The sequence below is a fragment of the Schistocerca piceifrons genome, chromosome 1 (assembly GCF_021461385.2).
Source record: "Schistocerca piceifrons isolate TAMUIC-IGC-003096 chromosome 1, iqSchPice1.1, whole genome shotgun sequence".
NCBI lineage: Eukaryota > Metazoa > Arthropoda > Insecta > Orthoptera > Acrididae > Schistocerca > Schistocerca piceifrons.
The window spans coordinates 1,182,890,477-1,182,911,936 of record NC_060138.1 but is presented as its reverse complement, the minus strand read 5'-3'; the positions used below and the strand labels follow the sequence as shown (position 1 = coordinate 1,182,911,936).

At 44.3% G+C, this 21,460-nt stretch overlaps 1 protein-coding gene across 1 annotated transcript in view; it reads left to right on the top strand.

Moving 5' to 3' along the window:
• The first annotated feature begins 18,100 nt into the window (after positions 1 to 18,100).
• LOC124779068 (ionotropic receptor 75a-like) overlaps positions 18,101 to 21,460 on the top strand; it is a 134,388-nt gene continuing 131,028 nt past the window's right edge. Inside the window, exon 1 of the mRNA XM_047253685.1 lies at positions 18,101 to 18,268. Within this exon, the coding sequence (XP_047109641.1) occupies positions 18,101 to 18,268 (168 nt within the window). The remainder of the gene's footprint in view (positions 18,269 to 21,460) is intronic.

The following is a 21,460-nucleotide window of genomic DNA, read 5'->3' as shown; positions in this document are numbered from 1 at the left end:
GGTTTCCAGAACTCCTGAAGAGAGACATTGATTGTGGATATTGTATCACAGACACAGTCCCTTTGACTGTTCAGAGATGTCACTGAACCCGCCCAAAGACGTACACAACCATGCATCAGCAGCGCCTATTAGATGGTGGGGGTCCGACAGCCTATCAGTTCCAGTCATTCCACCAGGAAGGAGGTACACGGCTCGTGTTGTCTGTAGTTCAACCGTGCCCAGACGGTTCGATGGCGTCCGCATTGGTACTTTGTGCCAGGAAGGCCTCTCAACAAGGGAAGTGTCCAGGCGTCACGGAATGAACGAAAGCGATGTCGTTCGGGCTTGGAGGAGATACAGTGAGACAGGAACTGTCACGAAATGCCTCGTTCGGGCCGCCCAAGGGCTACTACTGCAATGGATGACCGCTACCTACGGATTATGACTCGGAGGAACCCTGACAGCAACGCCACCATGTTGAATAATGCTTTTCGTGCAGCCACAGGACGTCGTGTTACGACTCAAACTGTGCGCAGTAGGCTGCATGATGCGAAACTTCACTCCCGACGTCCATGACGAGGTCCATCTTTGCAACCACGACACCATGTAGCGCGGTACAGATGAGCCCAACAACATGCCCAATGGACCGCTTACGATTGGCAACACGTTGTCTTCACCGATGAGGTCGCACATGCCTTCCACCAGACAATCGTCGGGGACGTATTTGGAGGCAAGCCGGTCAGGCTGAACGCCCCGGACACACTGTCCAGCGAGTGCAGCAAGGTGGAGGTTCCCTGATGTTTTGGGGTGGCATTATGTGGGGTTGACGAAATCCGACGCCGTAACGGCTGTACAATACTTAGATACCATTCTCCTACCGATAGTGAACTATATTGGCAGCACATTGGCGAGGTATACGTCTTCATGGACGACAATTCGCGCCCCCATCGCGCACATCTTGTGAATGACTTTCTTTAGGATACCGGCATCGCTCGACTAGAGTGGCCAACATGTTCTCCAGACATGAACCCTATCGAACATGCCTGGGACAGATTGAAAAGGGCTGTTTGTGTATGACGTGACCCACCAACCACTCTGAGGAATGTAAGCCGAATCGCCGTTGAGGAGTGGGATAATCTGGACCAACAGCGCCTTTATTAACTTATGGATAGCATGCCACGACGAATACAGGCATGCATCAATGCAAGAGTACGTGCTACTGGGTATTAGAGGTACTGGTGTGTACAACAAACTGAAGCACTACCTCTGAAGGTCTCGCTGCGTGGTGGTACAACATGCAATGTGTGGTTTTCAGGAGCAATGAAAAGGGCGGAAATGATGCTTATGTTGATCTCTATTCCAATTTTCTGTACAGGTTCCAGAACTCTCGGAACCGAAGTGATGCAAAACTTTTTTTGGTGTGTCTGGTTTGTAAACGTTATGAAATATTTCGATCAACGTACTTGTGCAAATGGCTTGTTCTGATTATGAAAATAAATAAGCCATAATTACGTGGCAACCTCAGTTGCGAACATCTAAGATATTTTCTGCATCTGTCTGTAAGCCAACAGTTAGTACGAAATAAAAATTACGTTGCATTGCGTCTAAAATCGCGAAATAAGACTAAAAACTGTATTGCTGGTCATCTAAATTGTTGTGAAATATGGAATGAAGTCATATACAGTGTGATGGCATTGCCATTTAAATGGGGTGAATTCACAGTTTCCCCCTCTACCCTCCTCACACTGAGACGGTGTCGCATGGCGATGGGAGATAGGGATGTTGAGAAATTATCGATGTACTGGTATTTTTCCACAAAAATATCGATATATACTGGCTGTACATTCCCTCGATAAATCAATATAGAAACGGTGATATAGAGTGCCGATATTTTCATATCATATTTTTTCATAATTTTCGTTAAATATTTGAAGTTTTTCTTTAGAAATTGTAGTAGAACAGAATTTTACTTTCATTACGTGAAGGAGTCCTACTGCAGTTTGACCTTTCATCGCGTCCAGTCTCCCTCATTGACTGTATGAAGAAACTATCTGTGGTACAAAAGAAGAAGTGCGATTGCACTAGGAGGTGGCGATGTTAATTGAATAACAAGTTTTCCGATGCGAAGAAATAGTTCAGCAATTCGATAAAACACAATTTTTAACGATACTAGTGTGATATTTCTTCACATCGGCATGCTTCAGAAACAGATGCTGAAAATTATTAACAAAAATGTAAATGACAAGTTTGGTATTTACGAAGGGCGGAGACGAGTGAGGGTAAATGCTGACGTACTGGGTGCTCGGCGCTGCCAACAGAAACTGCAACGTTTAGCTTGACCATGCAATTTTTACACTACAGTTGCTATGTTGTTGGTGTTGGCAGAAATGTAAAAAAACGGGTTAGTTGACATGAAGTGTTCCGGACAAATGAGATACTGACGAAAGCGAACAACGGATCCATCAGACACATTTTATTGTGCCCCTTACATGCATTTACCAAGGTTAGCAAAGTGGTTATCGCCAAGCGTGAACGTACGTCGTTTTTTCTTTCAGTTCTTGCTCTAAGGGGAATAGGCAGGCTTGTTAATGTACAGAATATCTGATAATTAATCAATACTTCAAGGCTCTGAAAGCGGCTGTATATCTACAATGTGCAGCCGACATTTTTATAGGCAGATACGCCACTATCTCTACTCTCGATAGCTCGACGCACCGATACATTTTCTCAGTATATCGAGAGCCAATAACCACTTGCTTTTAATTAATCCATACATCGAATTCCCGATTTTTTAAAAATCAACAGTCCTAGTGGGGGAAGTGTGTATCCAGGTAATAGAGCTACGGCACTTGAGCCAGAGCTAAACATATTTTCTGTGGCATTAATATAGGATGATTCATTGTTCCAGTCGAGGTTGCATATGATGCCTGAATGTTCATCAAACCAATAACGTATACGTACAGCTCTGTGAAGACTGCTGTTGTCATCGTTGAATGTGCAGGTGTCTACTGCACACTCATCAAGAAGATGTAGAAGAAAGAGCCACATTTGGCTGGCTGAGAATGTTGAAATATACGTCTTGACTCATGCTGACGGTAACCTGAATCATGGTACAAGAAACACCATTTAAGACATCAGAGAATCACCTTTGGCACTCACCACACACTGCAGGCTAAATGACTCGCTGAACCGTCGCAATGTATCTTTTGAAAAGGAGCAAAATATCGAGTCACTTCGTAAACTTTCCCGGCGTAGAATTTGATGATATCCATATTGAGTCTCCAGTCGGAACATAATATCTCCTTGACATAATATTTTAGGCGGTCCACCTGGCCGCCATCTTCAGTTTCTTTTATACACCGCCTGAAGGTCCACCGCGCATGCGCAAACATAACTGCCATCTAGTGCTATGATATACAACAGGCTCTAGATACCGGCTCCCAGGTTGATGCCATATTTCCCGACTTTCGAAAGACGTTCGACTTAGTTCCGCACTGTCGCTTGCTACAAAAAGTGGGCGCGTACGGTCTATCCAATGACATATGCGGTTGGATAGAAAGTTTTCTAACAGACAGGGAGCAGTATGTCGTCCTGAACGGGGTAACTTCAACAGAAACAAGCGCAACTTCAGGTGTGCCCCAAGACAGCGTAATAGGTCCTCTGCTTTTTACGATGGTATTTACAGCGGCATTACACTATTTGCCGGTGATGCTGTAGTCTACAGGAAAATATCATCACACAAAAATTGTGAACAAATCAATGATAATTTGTAGAAAATAAACGCGTGGTGTAATGACTGGCAGTTATCTCTCAATTTTAGCAAGTGTAACCTACTGGGTAAAACAAGACGAAAATCCCCATTAATGTATGAGTAGAAAATAAATGGTCAATCTTTGGAAGCGGTAACATCAGTCAAGTATCTGGGTGTGACTATTCGAAATGATTTCAAATGGAATGATCAGATTACACAAGTAACGGGTAAGGCGAACTCTAGATTGCAGTTTATTGGTAGAATCCTGAAGCGATGCAGTCCTTCAACAAAGGAAATAGCTTACAATACGTTAGTTCGTCCAGTCTTAGAGTATTGTTCGTCTGTATGGGACCCTTACCGGTTGGGTCTGATTCAAGAGCTTGAGAAGGTCCAAAGAAGAGCGGCAAGATTCGTGACTGGTACATTTAGCCATCGCGAGAACGTTACAAATCTAATAGAAGACTTGGAGTGGGACACACATGCAGATAGACGACGCGCTAAACAGAAGGGGCAGCTCACGAAATTCCGAAATCCAATCTTCGCCAAGGATGTAGAGCATAAATTATTACCACCAACTTTCAAATCGCGTAATGATCATCATTCAAAGATAAGGGAAATAAGAGCTCGTACTGAGGCGTTCAGACAGTCGTTTTTCCCTCGCGCGATCCGCGAGTGGAACAGAGGGTGGGAAATATGACTTTGACGCGAATTGTGCCCTCCGCCACACACAGCTTGGTGGCTAGCGAAGAATATATGTAGATGTAGATGTAGATGTAGTGCAAAGCACGACATCGCACCACTAGTGAAAACTGCCGGAAATGATTAATCGATACCAAACACTGTTCGCACTATTTGATGGCCTATACAAAGACCATTGTTTTTTAATATAAAACAAAACAGGGTTCTAACTCTTACTTAAAGGACACCCGTATTTTCTGTTTATAATATTGTCAGATAACCGGATTTCAATTCCTTCTTTCACTACCCAGTCTCCATAAAGCCACGCAGGGGCAACCACATGTGTATCATCGTACAATATTTTTTGTCTTCCGCAACCGCAGGATTTTCTGGCTGAAATAAAAGCGATGGTGCTAAAATATAGGCTTCCACGCAATGGCAGAGAATTTTGTAGACACTGGACTCCCTCAAACCCATTCATCCTTCACTGAGCCCAGATGCGCTCTAGTCTTAGCTGGCGAAATACAGGAAAGCCTCCGATTTGCGCCGGCCGCGGTGGTCTAGCGGTTCTAGGTGCGCAGTCCGGAACCCCGCGACTGCTACGGTCGCAGGTTCGAATCCTGCCTCGGGCATGGATGTGTGTGATGTCCTTAGGTTAGTTACGTTTAAGTAGTTCAAAGTTCTAGGGGACTGATGACCACAGTAGTTAAGTCCCATAGTGCTCAGAGCCATTTGAACCATTTGAATCTCCGATTTGCTTGTATTTTCTCTTGGTTCCCGCAAACCTCCTGTCTGTAGAGCACGACGGATCTGATTGTCGGTGTAAAAATTCTGCTCATCTGATTGTCGGTGTAAACATTCTGCTTGAACACTGCTTTTAGATGATCCAGTTCTTGTGTCAAGCTATCTGCAGCGGAGCTGCCATAAGCTCTTTTTACTAATATAAGCAGTACCCCTTTGTGTTATTACGGTGGACGGCAAATTGATACGCATGAAGATATCTGTCAGTATGCGTAGGCTTACAGTAAACACTGTGTCCCAATGTCCCATCATCCCTCCTGTACACCAAGACATCTAAAACTGGAAGCTTTCCACTTTTTTTTTTTTTGACTTCCATCGTGATCGTGACGTCAGGATTCCGACAAGTAAAATAACCTAGGAAACGATAAAGGGCACCTCTATCAAGTAGCCATACCATAAACGTATCGTCGACGTATTTAAAAAACAAGTTGGTTTAAAGAACGCCGTCTTCAGTGCCATCTTCTCTAAATGTTCCACAAACAAATTGACGAGTATGGGGAATATTTGGAATCACCATAGCCATTCCGTCAGTTTACTCAAAGTACTTGCCATTAAATAAAAAATACGCCTAACTCCGACGTCAGCACGTGGAGACAAAGCTTTGTTGTTTCTCCGTCCAATTTTTCACCAATTAACTGTCAAGAATCTCTGGTAAAAAGAAACACAAGATCAAAACTAATGAGCAATTTCGTGAGTCTGAGACAGAAAGACTTCAAACGCTGAATAAAAGCTAGGGAACTAGAAATATGATGTTCGCATTTTCCGACATGGGAACTGAGAAGGGATGCTAAATACTTGGCTAAGTTGTTAGTAGGAGCACCCAGATTACTGACAACAGGCCGAAGAGGAAACCCTTGCTTGAGTACCTTAGGCAAACCGTGTAATCTCGGGCTGGACTGCAGACTTTCGGCCTACAGGCAGTGTATAAAGGAGCCGCTGCTGGGTGTCTCAGTTTTTGGGAGATAGTGTGTCGGCTTCCTCACCTGAAGATGGCGGCCAGGTGGACCGCCGAAAACATTCTGTCGAGATGACGTCATGTTCCGGACGGAGACCCGCTACGAATATCAACAAAGTTTTGAGTCTTTCGACCGAACTACGTCCCTCTAATCAGCCACAGTCCAGTTTCTGTGTTATTTAGACCAATGAGAACGTGCATCTCTATGTGTCACTATGAGTACCTCTTGCGGGATGTCTCACTGCAAATGGCCGTAGCATGCAGCCAGCTTCGCAGTGTTCGCTCACTGAGAGCAATAAATTGCTGTCGCATTTGAAACCGATTGTCATTGACGAGCCGTGACGCTCGCCTCTGGTCCCTGTCGGTTAGCAACTTTTCGCGACTGCTGTTATTGCGCGGTGTTCCGTGGCTCCGATTGGTGGTATACTGTTCTTTGTAGAACTTCATTCACTTTTTGGTCACGGAATGGTTAAAAATCGATGGCTACTTTTGCTATTCTCTCACGTCTCTGCGATGACACAACTTAACTGCGCTCATTCCGTGCAAACTTAGTGGTGAATACACACAACTTTTCTGCCATGACTTACACAAAAGACTGTATTTCATACTACTGTCGCGTATCAGTTTCACACTTTTTACAGTACTCAGAAGCGAGAAATGTGTTGTTCTAAGGAGGTGACTATTTTCTGCTATTAAACTGTTCACCGCTTTGGTTCTAATCTTAGCAAACGATGGAGGAGTAGGATGATAGGATGAGGGTATAAACAAGCACTGTGCAGTCAGAGACCACGTGAGGCACGTTATGTGCCTGGAACCTAATCGCCTATGATCTGAACACATAGTACCTTCCTGTGTATTAATCCTACGATACACTAGGTCACATCTTTAGACGATCAGAAATATTAATTTCAAGGAATACGAGTATGTTTCAAAGCTGATTTTCCACCAAGTAATTGATTCCAGATGAGCAAGGTGTCGCAGGGTTAGCACATTGGACTAGCATCCGGGAGGACGATAGTTCAAATCCGCGTCCGGTTATCCAGCTTTAAGTTTTCCGTGACTTCCCTAAACAGCATCGGGCATATACTGTGACGGTTCCTTTCAAACGGCACGGCCAGTTTCCTTCATCAACCCGAACACAACCCGAGCTTGTGTTCCTTCTATAATGACCTCGATGTCGACGAGACGTTAAGGTCTAACCTTCCTTCCTTCTTTTCCAGGTTCAGGACGCCTATTAATTATTTAATAGGCTCCATATAGTTTTTATTGTACACTGAAACCAGAGAAAATATTTGAACTACTGTTATACTTTCTGAAATGATAATATTCTTGTTTGTTGCTGTCTTAGCAGATGTTCCCTGTGGATTCTCGTACTCGTTTGACCACAATTAACCACACTGCTCAACTTAGTTACTCTTACCTATTACAGAAAAACATGAAAGCAAAAAATCTAATTTCTGTATTTCATTCATTGTGGACACCACGCAACTGAACACAAAATTTAAATAACTTTACGTGACTTTCCTATGGTACGTCACATTTGTTTAACACACGTCACAGAACCCAAGTTCTAGTTGTATTATTGCGGAGGCGTGGTTCCTTTCATCCTTTACCTGCACCTAGCTGTGAATTCGTTGTTACAGATCGCCGGCAGGAAAGCCGAGCAGAAACCTACCGTACTGCAACTCGCATCAGGTTGCATATAATGTAACTATTCCAAGAATCTGGAAAAGGTCTTAATTTTGAATGAAAGGTGGAAATACTGGTAAACCTTCGTCATATTGTGAACCTTGATAGTGTACTCGTACACTGCCAAGACCGTGCTGATATTAACACAGTCATGCACAAACCCTTTCATTCACGTTAGCAAGTTTATGGTAACGGATTTCCCGAAATCCGAACAGCTACTAAGCACGGATTATTCTTAAATGGAGATTCTCGCCGTACTGTTAAGTTTATCAGTGTCTAATGCACTCAAGTTTTTAGTCACCGTTCTGCTCAATATGCCATGCGCAATTACTGTCTTTTCTCACACACAAAATTATATTAAAAAATCCATACTTTCCAAAAACAAAAAACACCGGAATAAATATGCCTTCACTATAAAACATTTTTGAAGCATGTAACAAAACTAAAACCGGCAAATTATAACTTCCTTCGGAGCTCATACTACACACGACCGTACCATTGAAAGGCTGGGCTCCTACTCTTTAGACTGCTGTAAGCATTCTATATCTCCAACAGAAAAGACACACGAAGAATACTCCGTTCTGATTGGTCACTTTTCTTTAAGGCCAATAGAAAATCATCACTCTCCCGCTTTAGTCCGCGCTTTTCATGACTAGCCAATTAACAAACAACACACTTTCGAACCGTACTTTTTCCCGAAATAAATATTTAACATCCTGATACTTTGTTTATACTTTACGTTATTAACTATTTGAGCCGCACGTGGCTCATGTTCGTGCCATCTATTGCTTAACAACTTGATTTTACCGTACGGCCGCCTCGTCATTTTAATTTCAATTACTGGTGTCACTGAATTGCTCTCTTGCCTGCCTGTCTTTTGACCGTTCCTGTGCCTAGTCACTGTGTCATCTTGCTAGACGTGGCTCGGTTCCTTCTTGTGCGGGGACGTCGTGGCCAATGGGCAAGAGTTACCTCTGCATGACTGAGCTCGATCCAGTGTTCCCGGATCGCCGTGTCTCCCACTTCCCGATGGACATCGGGTTGAGTCGGGTTGGAGCAGCAGCGAGCTCCAGATAGGCAATATTCGTCCGACCGTTGCGGACACACATGGTTTGAGAGGCAACGACCTTGTTTCGTTGCTGTTCGGTCGTCTGGTCAGACGACGTGTGTTTCGTCACCGACCGTCCTTCGGTTTGGTGTGTGTGTCCGCCTGTGATCTGTTCTAGTTGTTCATCAGTGATTCGTTTTACGAGTGTTCGAGCATCTTGTGGCAGTGTTTCGTGCAACACTGTGCACCCTGTGTCAGCTCGACTGAGCAATGCTTTAAATGCTGTAATGCTGTCTGCGTACTGCAGTAGCCATTTGGTCGGTTGCGACAGAGCGGCGAGTGAGTGTTTTCTTACAGTGTTGATGCTGTCCGCCGCGGCGTGTAGTTCCACAGCCGTTGAGATGCTCATGTAGGTCACTAGTTTTTTGCCTTGGCTTATTAACACACCAATATCTGAAGGCAAGTGTTACTGGTCTCATCGCCTCGCTGGCATCTTGGTTGTAGTGCTTTCGGTCGGGTGCCGGCCGCGGGGGCCGAGCGGTTCTATGCGCTACAGTCTGGAACCGCGCGACTGCTACGGTCTCAGGTTCGAATCCTCCCTCGGGCATGGATGTGTGTGATGTCCTTAGGTTTAAGTAGTTATAAGTTCTAGGGGATTGATGACCTCACATGTTAAGCCCCACAATGCGCAGAGCCATTTGAACCGTTTGGTCTGGTGACAGAAATCAGGTAGTTGGTTAGTTCGTCGGCTCGTCGGCTGTCTGTCGGTTGGGCTGCCTTCCGATTTAGAGATTGTTGGTCAGGCTGCCTGTCTCGCCTAAACGGGCGTTAGTGTTGCAATGCCAGGCCGACCCTTGGAAACTTCGGAGCGCCGTTCCGTCTCTGTTACATAGTAACTTCCTTGTTTGAGTTTTAGTTATTTGGTTGATGAGTGGCCTTCAGCCGAGTTTTAATGTGTCTTAAATTAATGTTCTTGTCTTGCCCATTTGCGCGAAAGAGTCAAGATAAGGCCTTTCCGCAACCTAATCCGCTCTGCGCTGCTAGGGCAGGCGTTTCACTGGGTCTAGAGCGGTCGGCGAGTACTGGCTGTCCGCGCCTCCCCAGCGCTCCGTCCCAGACTGCTGCTACGTCCCGACTGCAATTCTGCTGCGTTCAAACCCCAACCGCTCCAGGTCCGATCTCCCCCCACGACACACGACGACCGGGAAGTAATAGCCGTTCAGCAAAGATAATACGGCAGGGCTAATATCGATACGCGGTGCTGCTGCCACTCACGGGCAGGCAGGAGAGCAATTCAGTAACACCAGTAATTGAAATTACAATGACGAGGCGGCCAAACGGTAAAAACAAGATTTTAAACAATAGATGGCACGAACATGACCCACGCACGACCCACTATTTTCATTTCCACTCGAATTAGCCTTCCTTCGTTCAGCGTTCATCAGTTGAACAATGATCTACATATTTACTCTAGACCGCACTCACGCATCATTCACACTACTAAATGCGTTTTCAAGGCTGTACAAACATAATTAACATTAAAGCCTTCAAGAAATAAACAGAACAATTCACAAAAACATTCTCTTTGTTCTATTTCTTGAATGTCTCTGCGCTCTACTGTCCACTGGCAGATGAAAATTATAACTACACACTCAACTGAACCCGCTTCGGACCATCTGTCACTGTGCACACGTGAGTTATTCTCCCGATACACATGTTCTAGCCCAGAGCGACATAAGGATCCACGTCTCACTATGTTCTAACGTCTTGCGGCACTCAGGGGGCAAGACATTTTGACTTTATCAAATTCATAGCCGCAGATCTTTACGTGGTTGGAAGACACGTATTTGAAGCACAGAATTAACTGTGGCGCTGAGAACCCGTAAGAGTCCACAGCACAGAAACAAAGTATTGAAAAAAGTAGACGTTCGTGAAAATCATATTTATAGACAAACTACCTGTCTCACACATCTGAAATGTTTGTTAATCAAATCTCAACATGCCATACTTCCTATGAGAAATTAAAATACCCACTTACGTTATGAAAGATTAATATTTAAGGTTATATTTATTATTAATGTTAATTCACAAAATTTCCATACATGGGCTGGTAAAAGAAGTGCCTCTCCAAAGTTGTAGAGTTTGTAGTCAATGTGAAACTGAAATCAGAACATAAATAACAGTTACTAAATCCATGAAACACCCAATTATGACCTATTACAACACTGAAAGGTTCTCTGTGTCATCATTTTCGTTAATCACATTCTCTGGCTGGAGGTTCAGATAAAGCATCTCCGATTATGAACTATTATTGCTACATACATCAAGTAGCGACTAAATTATGTTGTCAACCTTAGATAAGAATTAAACAGCGCAGAGCAACAAAACCAAACTTTTTACTTTGGGCCCATATGGAAATAAGCGTCCGACAGATCTACGAGACTGGTTTTCGCGAATATTTATGTACATACTGTAGGGTATCCGATATGGTAAATCCTGGTTCACCATAAGATCAAAAAATGTCAGAAGCATGCACATACGCTACAGTTTTGAAGTCGATGACGGTGTACTTTAGGCACTTGCGGTTCTCAGTGCTTGAATTGTTAGACTACATCCCTTATCAAAGCAATAGATGGTTCAGTGCCACCAGACAGTTATGTTTAGGAATAACGAACTCGTGTAGAATGTGTAAAGTAAAAAAATAATGAGATCAATTTACATGTGCGCAGTTAGTGTCTCTCGCTTCTGACAGTCCGAATGTCACAGCGATACTGTCCAAAAGTCTATCTTTTGTGTATAAAACGAGACCGTGATGGCTGGTATGCAGTACAAAGACTCTGAACTCGTATTCGATAGGTTTCTCCTAAATGAGTGTCTCCGGAAACGTCATCTTTCTGGAGCATCTCTGACTGGAGTGTTGGTGTGTTTAGAGATGAGTCCCGCCTCTAATGGAACCCCGCCGAACAGCGATGACACGTTGGGATACCAGTCTGAAAGTCGCCCGTCATACGGCCTGACCACCAGGATTAATGGTCTGTGATTCCTTTGCTTTTCATAGCAGGACGCCTTCGTTGTCATCCGTGGCACCCCTACAGTGCAGCATTAGATCGGTGATATTCTACAACCTTCTGTGTTGCCCTTCATGGCGAGTTTCTACTGCTAATGTTTGTGCTTGCCAAACCCTACCTTGGCACCAAGATTGCCGTATCGCTCCGGAATAGAGAACGTTTGAAACATTATGGGCAGGGCCTTACAACTGCGCCGACACTGTGCATTGTAAGGTTCGAGTCACCTTGGATGAATCTCTTCTCAGACCCACGCCTTTCTGAAATCACTGAAATGCAGTTCTCAGCCGGAAAGCTCTATAGAAAAACAGGTACACATTTCGTAACCACAAGTTGCACTAAAATTGTCTTGTCGGTGGGAGGAACAGTTAAAAGTGTTTATGTGCATAACATTTCACTCTGTTACGATAAGCTTGCATACACGAGACGCTACCAAGCCTTACTCTATGCTGTATAAAGTCTGAAACGTTCACACGCACAAGCCAGCCGGTGTGCCTGAGCGGTTCTAGGCGCTTCAAAAAAATGGTTCAAATGGCTCTGAGCACTATGGGACTCAACTGCTGAGGTCATTAGTCCCCTAGAACTTAGAACTAGTTAAACCTAACTAACCTAAGGACATCACACACATCCATGCCCGAGGCAGGATTCGAACCTGCGACCGTAGCGGTCTCGCGGTTCCAGACTGCAGCGCCAGAACCGCGCGGCCACTTCGGCCGGCTTAGGCGCTTCAATCTGGAACCGCGCAACCGCTACGGTCGCAGTTTCGAATCCTGCCTCGGGCATGGATATGTGTGATGTCCTTAGGTTAGTTAGGTTTAAGTAGTTCTAAGTTCTAGGAGACTGATGACCTCCACGTTAAGTCCCATAGTGCTCAGAGCCATTTGAACCATCACACGCACAAATCATTCATAACCGTTTCCAGGTTGTTGTAATCCTTTACCGAAAGGTTACAAACGGATTATTTCTTACAGAACTCCTCGCTTGCATGTTGCTAAAACAGTCTCACGGAACAAATTGCTCAAGTTCGCGAGTGAACAACACGACAAGGGGCATTTACGTATTGTAATGTCACCAAATGCTTCAAATTCACACTGCACTTTATCGAACTGCTTTCCAAACTTTACGGCATTTCTCAAACATTTCAATACTGAAATATCACAATATTAATAATTTTCAGCGGAGCACATATCTATAGGTCAGATGGCTATTAGGTCCAGGCCCCGAATCTACTCAGTTCTTTGCACAAAAGAAGCTTCTAGTTCGCAAAAAATGGGATAATGATTAATTTCGGGTTGGTTGAGAAACTTGACAACCAATCGGAAACCAGCATCAAGCCTGCTCAGTTCCGCACATGTATACAGAAGCGAACAAAATTTTTCACTGAATCAGTACAGTAAATTAACATAACTAAACTTTGAAAACCCAAAAATGTGTGATTAATTCCCTCTTAACGAAACTACTTTTCCGAAATCGTAATCTCATTTCCATAGTACCATAAACGGACGAAATAGTTTGTTAATTTCCCCGGTACGAATGACCAACACAATCGTCATTCTCGAACACTCCTCACGTGACTAATTACTTCACTGTATACAGGGTGTAAATTTTAAGTTGAAAACCAGAATAACTAGAGAAATAAGTTTCATATGAAAAAGTGTGTAGAATCCAAAGTTGATTATTTTAAGGGGGACATCTGCTAGCGCTAAAATAAGCCCGCCACCCCGGCCCTCTAGGGTGGGGCGGGAGGCAACTTTAAAATTTCAAATGGGAACTACGTACATTTTGTGTTAAACATTTGTTTTGATTCTTGGTAATTGGCACTGTAATTGAAGAAAATCCATGTTTCCATTTTTGCGTGTTAAATGGTTACGGATTAATAAAAAATACTTATTTACTTAGCAAATTTTCATTCGCTAAAATTTAATTTCTCCCTCCCTCCCCATAGGGTGCGGTTTGAGAGAGAGGAATTAGAGTTTTACAAATGTTGACCCAAATATTAATTTTTTCGCAGATTCGGATAAGTCAACATTTGTAAAACCCTAATACCCCTCTCTCAAACCCCACCCTATGGGGAGAGAGGGAGAGTTTTAGTTTTAGCGAATCAAATTTACGAAGTAAATAAGTATTTTTATTTATCCGTAACCATTTTCCACGCAAAAATGAGAACATGGATTTCCTTGAATTACAGCGCCAAATACCAAGAATAAAAACAAATGCTTAAGACAAATGTACCTAGTTTTTTATGTATCATCTGATTCTGCAATACATATAGAGGTTTCAGTTTGAAATTTTACGGTTGCCTCCCGCCCCACCCCCAGGGGGCTGGGGTGATGGGCTAATTTTAGCACCAGCAGATGTCCCCCTCGAAAATAGTCAACTATGGATTCTACACATTTTTTTGGCTTGAAATATATTTTTCGAGTTATTCTGGTTTGTCAACTTAAAATTTACACCCTTTGGTATAAAAACTTTACATGAAACGGTATTTCACATTCACAGCTTGTTTCACTCTCATAACGAAACGCAATAAGAGTAGTAATTAATAAAAAATTAGAAAATTAAAAAACAAAACATGAAATAAAACTGAAAGTATTTTGATTGTAGCTCAAACAGTGTTCGTCAGCTAATGACCTCTATCATATCGCATAGAAATTACATATACTCGAGCCATCTGACCCCACCTGCCTTGCGCGTGACTCACAGTACACAGCCAATCACCTCTGTTATGTCCCATCTGAATAGGCATGATGCGAGGCGCTTTGCTTCACAACCACATCGTGATTTTAACTATCTAACACTCTAGGTGGATAGAATTTGGCACGATATCACTTAGATGGATATCCAAGTACTTTATCAATCAATACCAAGCCGAATAACCGCTTGTATAGGTGCCAGAGATGGACCAATGCATTATTGACTTGCTCAAATTATGAAGGTTTCTCTTTTTCAATAAATCATCCAATATGTGGATTACAGCTACTGATTTCCGTTCCTTTCAGGTAATCCTTCATGGTGCGTCGCTTCACGAGTTCATTATTCCAAAACCTAACTGTCTTTTGACATTGAACAATGTGTTGTTTTGCTAAGGGATGTGTGTCTACCAATTGAGGCACTGAGAACGATAAGGGTCTAAAGCACACTGGTATTGATTTTAAAATTGCGGCATGTATGCATGCTCCTGGCATCTGTAGATCTTATGGTGTGCATTGTAATTTTTTTGTGTGTATCGTGTTTATGCATTGCAGTTTCCGGTATGCTGTAGTTAAACGTTTTCCGTTCCCTGGAAGCCATTTGCTGACGTAACCGAGTACCCTGTTAGGTCTTTAATTTGAAAGTACATTGCACATGTTTCACAGTTGAACCATTATCGTATACAAAGAGAAAAGTGTGAATCATCTGTCAGTTTTATTCGCTGATCATTGATGTATATCAAGATAAGCAATGGACCCAGAACCGGACCCCGTGTCACTGAGATGTCTTTCTTCTTTGTTGATACCAGAGAACACCTTACACTCTGCTTTCCAAATATAAGGGGAACCAATGCTAAGCTTTTTCTGTAATTCCACACTGATACAGCTAATGCAAGAGTAGTGAATAGTGCGTCAAATCTAATGCTTTCGGTAAATCAACGAAAATACCTGCTGCCCTCATATTAACGTTCAGTGCTGCTTGTGCCTCGCACATACAAGAGTAAATTCCATTTTCTGCTAACAATTCTTCCTGAACCAAACTGAGACTGTGACAAGAAATTTTATATTATACACTGAAGATCCAAAGAAATTGGTATACCTGCCTAATATCGCGTAGAGCCCCCGTGGGCTGCCCATAAATCCGTAAGAGTGCGAGGGGATAGAGACCTTTTCTGAACTGCGCGTTGCAAGACAGTCCAGATATGCTCAATAACGTTCACGTCTGAGGCGTTTGGAAGCTAGTGGAAGTGTTTAACTTCAGAAGAGTGTTCCTGGAGCCACTCTGTAGCAATTCTGGACGTGTAGAGTGTCGCATTGACCTACTGGAATTGTTCAGCTCCGTCGGAATGCACAATGGACGTTAATGAATGCAGGAGATCAGATAGGTTGTTTACGTACGTGTCACATGTCAGGGATCCCATATCACTACAGCTGCACACGCCCCACACCATTGCAGAGCCTCCACCAGCTTGAACAGTCCCCTGCGGAGATGCAGGGTCCATGGGATTTATGAGGTTGTCTCCATACACGTACCCGTTCACCCGCACGATACAATTTGAAACGAGACTCGTCCGACCATGCAACTTGTTTCCAGTCATCAACACACCAATGTTAGTGTTGACCGCCCAGGCGAGGCGAAAGATTTGTGTCGACCAATCATCAAGAGTAGATGATTGGGTCCTAGGCTGCGAAAGCCCATATCGATGATCTTTCTTTGAATGGTTAGCATGCTGACACTTGTTGTTGGCCCAGTTTCGAAATCTGCAGCAGATAGCGGAAGAGTTGCACCTCTGACACGTCGAAAGATTCTCTTTAGTCGTCGTTGGTCCCGTTATTGCAGGGTCATTTTTCGGTCGCAACGGTGTCGGAGATTTGTTGTTTTACCGGATTCTTGAAATTCACGGTACACTTGTGAAACGGTCGTGCGGGAAAATACCCACTACATCACTGCCTCGGGGATGCTGTGTCTCATCGCTCGTGCGCCGACTACAACACGACGTGCAAGCACACTTAAATCTTGATAACCTGCCGTTGTAGTATGTAACACCCCCGCATTTTATGCCGACCTGATCTGATCGAATAGCAGCCCAATATTTATTATTAACATGACCATGAACCTAATGGGGCTGGTAATCGGAATTCACTGCTACGGAAGTTGTTACTTTCCAGTTCGTCCTGTTCAATACTATAATATTGAATGTTTGGTAATAGGGAACACCAACACAGTTTTATTAATTACGAACTTATATTCTTCTCAAAACACAAAAAGGAGACAGCCATTGCCTTCGTCATACATATCTAATTACGGCTAATCTCAGCACAGGCTTTCTTCATTTTCCATTATCGTCACACGCTAATCCATCACTGCATTCAACACTGCAATCCAAAAATGGCTCTGAGCACTATGCGACGTAACTTCTGAGGTCATCAGTCACCTAGAACTTAGAACTAATTAAACCTAACTAACCTAAGGACATCACACACACCCATGCCCAAGGCAGGATTCGAACCTGCGACCGTAGCGGTCGCTCGGCTCCAGACTGTAGCGCCCAGAACCGCACGGCCACTGCGGCCGGCCTGCAATCCAAGGTTAGGCCGGCGCGGTAGACGCGAAACCAAATATCGGCACTAGTAACGTCACTGATCACTTTCATAATGATACTTCATCACTTTCCCGGTATTAAGTCATTATTTAGGGGTCTAGCCACGGCGATGGTGACACCCTTCTCGGTTAAAGACCCTGTATTTCAATAATGGCCTCCACACACACACACACACACCATTGCCGCCAACCACTCTGGCGCATCTCGATACCCGTTCTCTCAACATTCACAATCGATTGTTCGCCCTATCGACCTGTGCCGAGTGCAAAGTTATAGTAAGGGCCTACGGACCCCTTACAAGTAGCAGTAACCGATCTAACGACTCCGCCAGACACTTGTTGTCTTACATAGGTGTTGCCATCCGCAGCGTCGTATTCTGCCTGTTTACATATATCTGTATTTCAGTACGAATGCTTGTATCAGTTTCTCTGGCGCTTCAGTGTAAATGGATTTTTCAAAAACGCTCGAAATAGTGGTAGCAAATAAATTCATCGGTAGCTGTCTACATTACCTCTTACTCTCTTTTCATAAAGTGTAGTGGTAATGACCTGAACACGAGCTGCGGTAGGGCAACAGCGGCGCTGGCGGCGATGGGCCGCTCGCGGTGAATACGCGATCAGCGGCGGCGAGACCGCGGTCCTGCCGCGGCCCTCCTTGGCGCCGGCACGCCGTATTCATCACTTAGGGAGGTGCCCGGCCTGACGCCCCATCAGTTACCGGCTACATTTCCAAACAGTCACGCCCGCTTGCGTCCATCCGCACGTCGGCCGTGATGGATCGCCGGCCGAGCGACAAGCTCCCTGACAAAGCCTGATAACAACGCGTCTGCGGTGCGGCCACCATGCGTCTGCCGCGTCCGGGCTCCCGCCGACCACCAGCGGACAGTCTTATCTCGACGGCTGAGCACTGCACAGCCGTGGCGAGCCGTCACACAGTCAGCTCTGCTGATACGTTACTGGCCGCAGCTGGATGGACAGAACGTGTAAAGCGCTTTACTTTAGCATCTTATGTAAGACTGCGTCATCTTTGTAGGAAGATCTATTTTGTAGTCCGATTAAGATAACTTTGTGGAGGTCATAACGCCTAGCTATAGAGCTATTTGTGGTACACACTACGAGAAAAATAAGGACTGAACATTATAGGTATCAAGATTTTCATCAACACTCCTTAGGAACAGTAACTTTACTAATTAGGTCAACATGACCTTGATATATGGAGGTGAAAGCATTCAGTTAAATAATGTAATATGAGAACAATTAGTGATATTGCATAAAACCATCTCCTGCAACGTTATTTTAAATGATTAAGTACGAGAAACAAGAATGCTTCAAATAACAGTGTGCTCTAGTAAGTATAACATGATAGGAAAATCGTCTTCAAAAGAGGCAAACAATAAATGTGGTTTGACCAAAATACGATGGTTGGAACTTCAATAGTGTCAACTATTTATTTACATCTCGTACAAAATATATACGTGTTTCAAAGTTTTACTGACCTTCAGAGTAGTCACCAGCATTGTGCATAACCCGTTGCCAGCGATGTGGAAGTCGTAGGATACTCTTAGCAGTGCCAATTGTGTTGACATTTAGAGCGGCGCAGTCTATTGCCCGAGGAATTTGTAGCTGTTCTGAAGCGAATGCCATGAAGAGTTTCCTTCAGTTTAGAAACTGAGTTGAACTGACGAGGGCTTAAGTCAGGGAAGGTGTGGAAGTCGTAGGATACTCTTAGCAGTGCCAATTGTGTTGACATTTAGAGCGGCGCAGTCTATTGCCCGAGGAATTTGTTGCTGTTCTGAAGCGAATGCCATGAAGAGTTTCCTTCAGTTTAGAAACTGAGTTGAACTCACGAGGGCTTAAGTCAGGGAAGGGCAGTTGATGGTATATCACTTAGCAGCCCCATCAGTCAGCCAAATGAGTAACAGCTTGCACTGTACGTGCTTGAGCATTGTCCTGCAAAATGATGATGGTCAGGTCCTGCAGAAAGTGTCAGCACTTCTGTTTCTAAGCTGTTCGTAGGTTGTGTTCCAAAAATGAACAGCATAGAGACAGAGGTGATGACACTTTCTGCAGGACCTGACCATCATTTTGCAAGACAATGCTCAAACACGTACAGTGCAAGCTCTTAGCGATTTGTTTGACTGATGGGGGTGCTAAGTGCTATACCACCTACTGCACTCCCCTGACATAAGCCCTCGTGAGTTTAACTCAGTTTCTAAACTGAAGGAAACACTTCACGGTATTGACTTCAGAGCTGCTACAAATTCGTCGGGAAATAGACCGGGCCACTCGAACTGTCAACATAACTGGCACTGCTAAGAGTTTCCTACGACTTCCATATAGCTGGCAGCGGGTTATACACAATGGTTGTGACTACTTTGAAGGTCTGTAAAACTTTGAAACACGTATCTAATTTGTACGAGATGTAAATAGATAGTTGCCAGTATTAAAGTTCCAACCCTCGTACAACAAATAAATCACGTTCACTTTAAAGGAGTTCATTAAAAGAAAACAAGCATAATTAAAACACCAAGCATCAGACAACGTTGTTCGGACGAACGGCAGAGTGATTACTTGGGGCAAGCCCGATTCACAGCTCACCACGCTAATCGTTTCCTGACCATCTAGTGGGTACACGCCCCAAGGCATAATATACAATGACAGCCTGATGAGCTAAGAAGTAACTGTTAAGTTAACGAGTAAAAATTTAAGTCATCAAATTACACGCTGGCAGTGTAGACAAACAGTTGTGAGAAGTAGCTAGAAGATTATAAGGTAACTGGCCAAGGCATCTACATCTAACCCCACTTACACCTGACCGTAAGGAAGCGGCCAGCTAAGATTCAGCTTCAAATCACGCCTCGAGGTGGACACGGTAAATATTTAGCCGTCGCGCAGGACGTGGCGGGGGGAGTGAGGGGAGGGGGAAGGGGAGAGGGGAGTGGCGGTGAGGAGGAGGAGGAAGAGAAGGAGGAGGAACATAGATGGAAGGTAGACGCGAACTGTTGGTTGGTGAACTTCACCTACGACTTCACCTACGTTAAACGCAAGCTTCACTTATTAGTGTAACCCACCAAAGTACATGCACCAAGATTTGCCCCTGTAAGACCCATAAGCTTGCGGGCTCCAAATAATTAATTTGCAATTTAGTGCGCAACGTACGATGGAAAGAAACAAGAAAAAACAAAGGAATAGTGATGCAAAGAACGTAAAATAAATTTACATAACCCAAAAATTGAAAACACACAATCAAATTACAATTCTCTGACAATTACCAAAGAAAGCTATTAAGTTTTCATACGAGCGATACGCTCTTCAGTTCTCGTCCGATCACCGAAGTTAAGCAACATCGGCCCCGGTTAATACTTGGATGAGTGACCGCTTGGGAACACCGGGTGCCGTTGGCACCCCTTCATTTTGCCGCACGAGGTAGCCGCGCGGTCAAAGGGCGCCTTGCCACGGTTCGCGCTGCTGGCCCCGTCGGAGGTTCGAGTCCTCCCTCGGGCACGGGTGTGTGTGATGTCCTTAGCATAAGTTAGTTAAAGTTAGATTAATTAGAGTGTAATCTTAGGGATCGGTGACATCAGCAGTTTGGTCCCATAGAACTTACTACACATTTCCAAATTACGCTCCTCGAATCGCCTGGTCAGACACAGGAACAGGGAACCACAATAAGAGGCCTCGCCGAGTCCAATATAGAAGATGCGAGACAACCGTGCGTAGGAACCTAAGCAGTCAAAATTATCGCGATAACAGCGGGGAGCAAGATTTGTCTTTCCGAATGACGTAGCGTGGCCTCGGCACAACGAACTAAATGTAGCTCACCGAGCATCTTAAGTACTGTGGGACGAGAAACAGTGCACCTCTTTCGTGTCCGGAAGATGCTCAGTCCGAGAAACTATGAAGTCACACGGGTAGTAGAACAAACAGCCAGCCCGTTGCCGCACATTCCTGCACTGTCCGTGCAGGTCAAAGATCGTGTTCCAGGAGACGTGGTGCCAGTTACCGATCGTGCTACGTTTCACTATGGATTATTATTTTGTTTTTCTTGTCTGAAACCGGCCGTGTTTCCGGATAAAATTTGTGGATGTGAGGCCTGCCTGTAATGCAAAACACTGTTTTAGGGTTCTGTACCTGAATCAGTATGTAAAAGCGGAACCATTATAGGATCGCTTTCTTGTTCGTGTGTCTGCCTGTCGAACGCT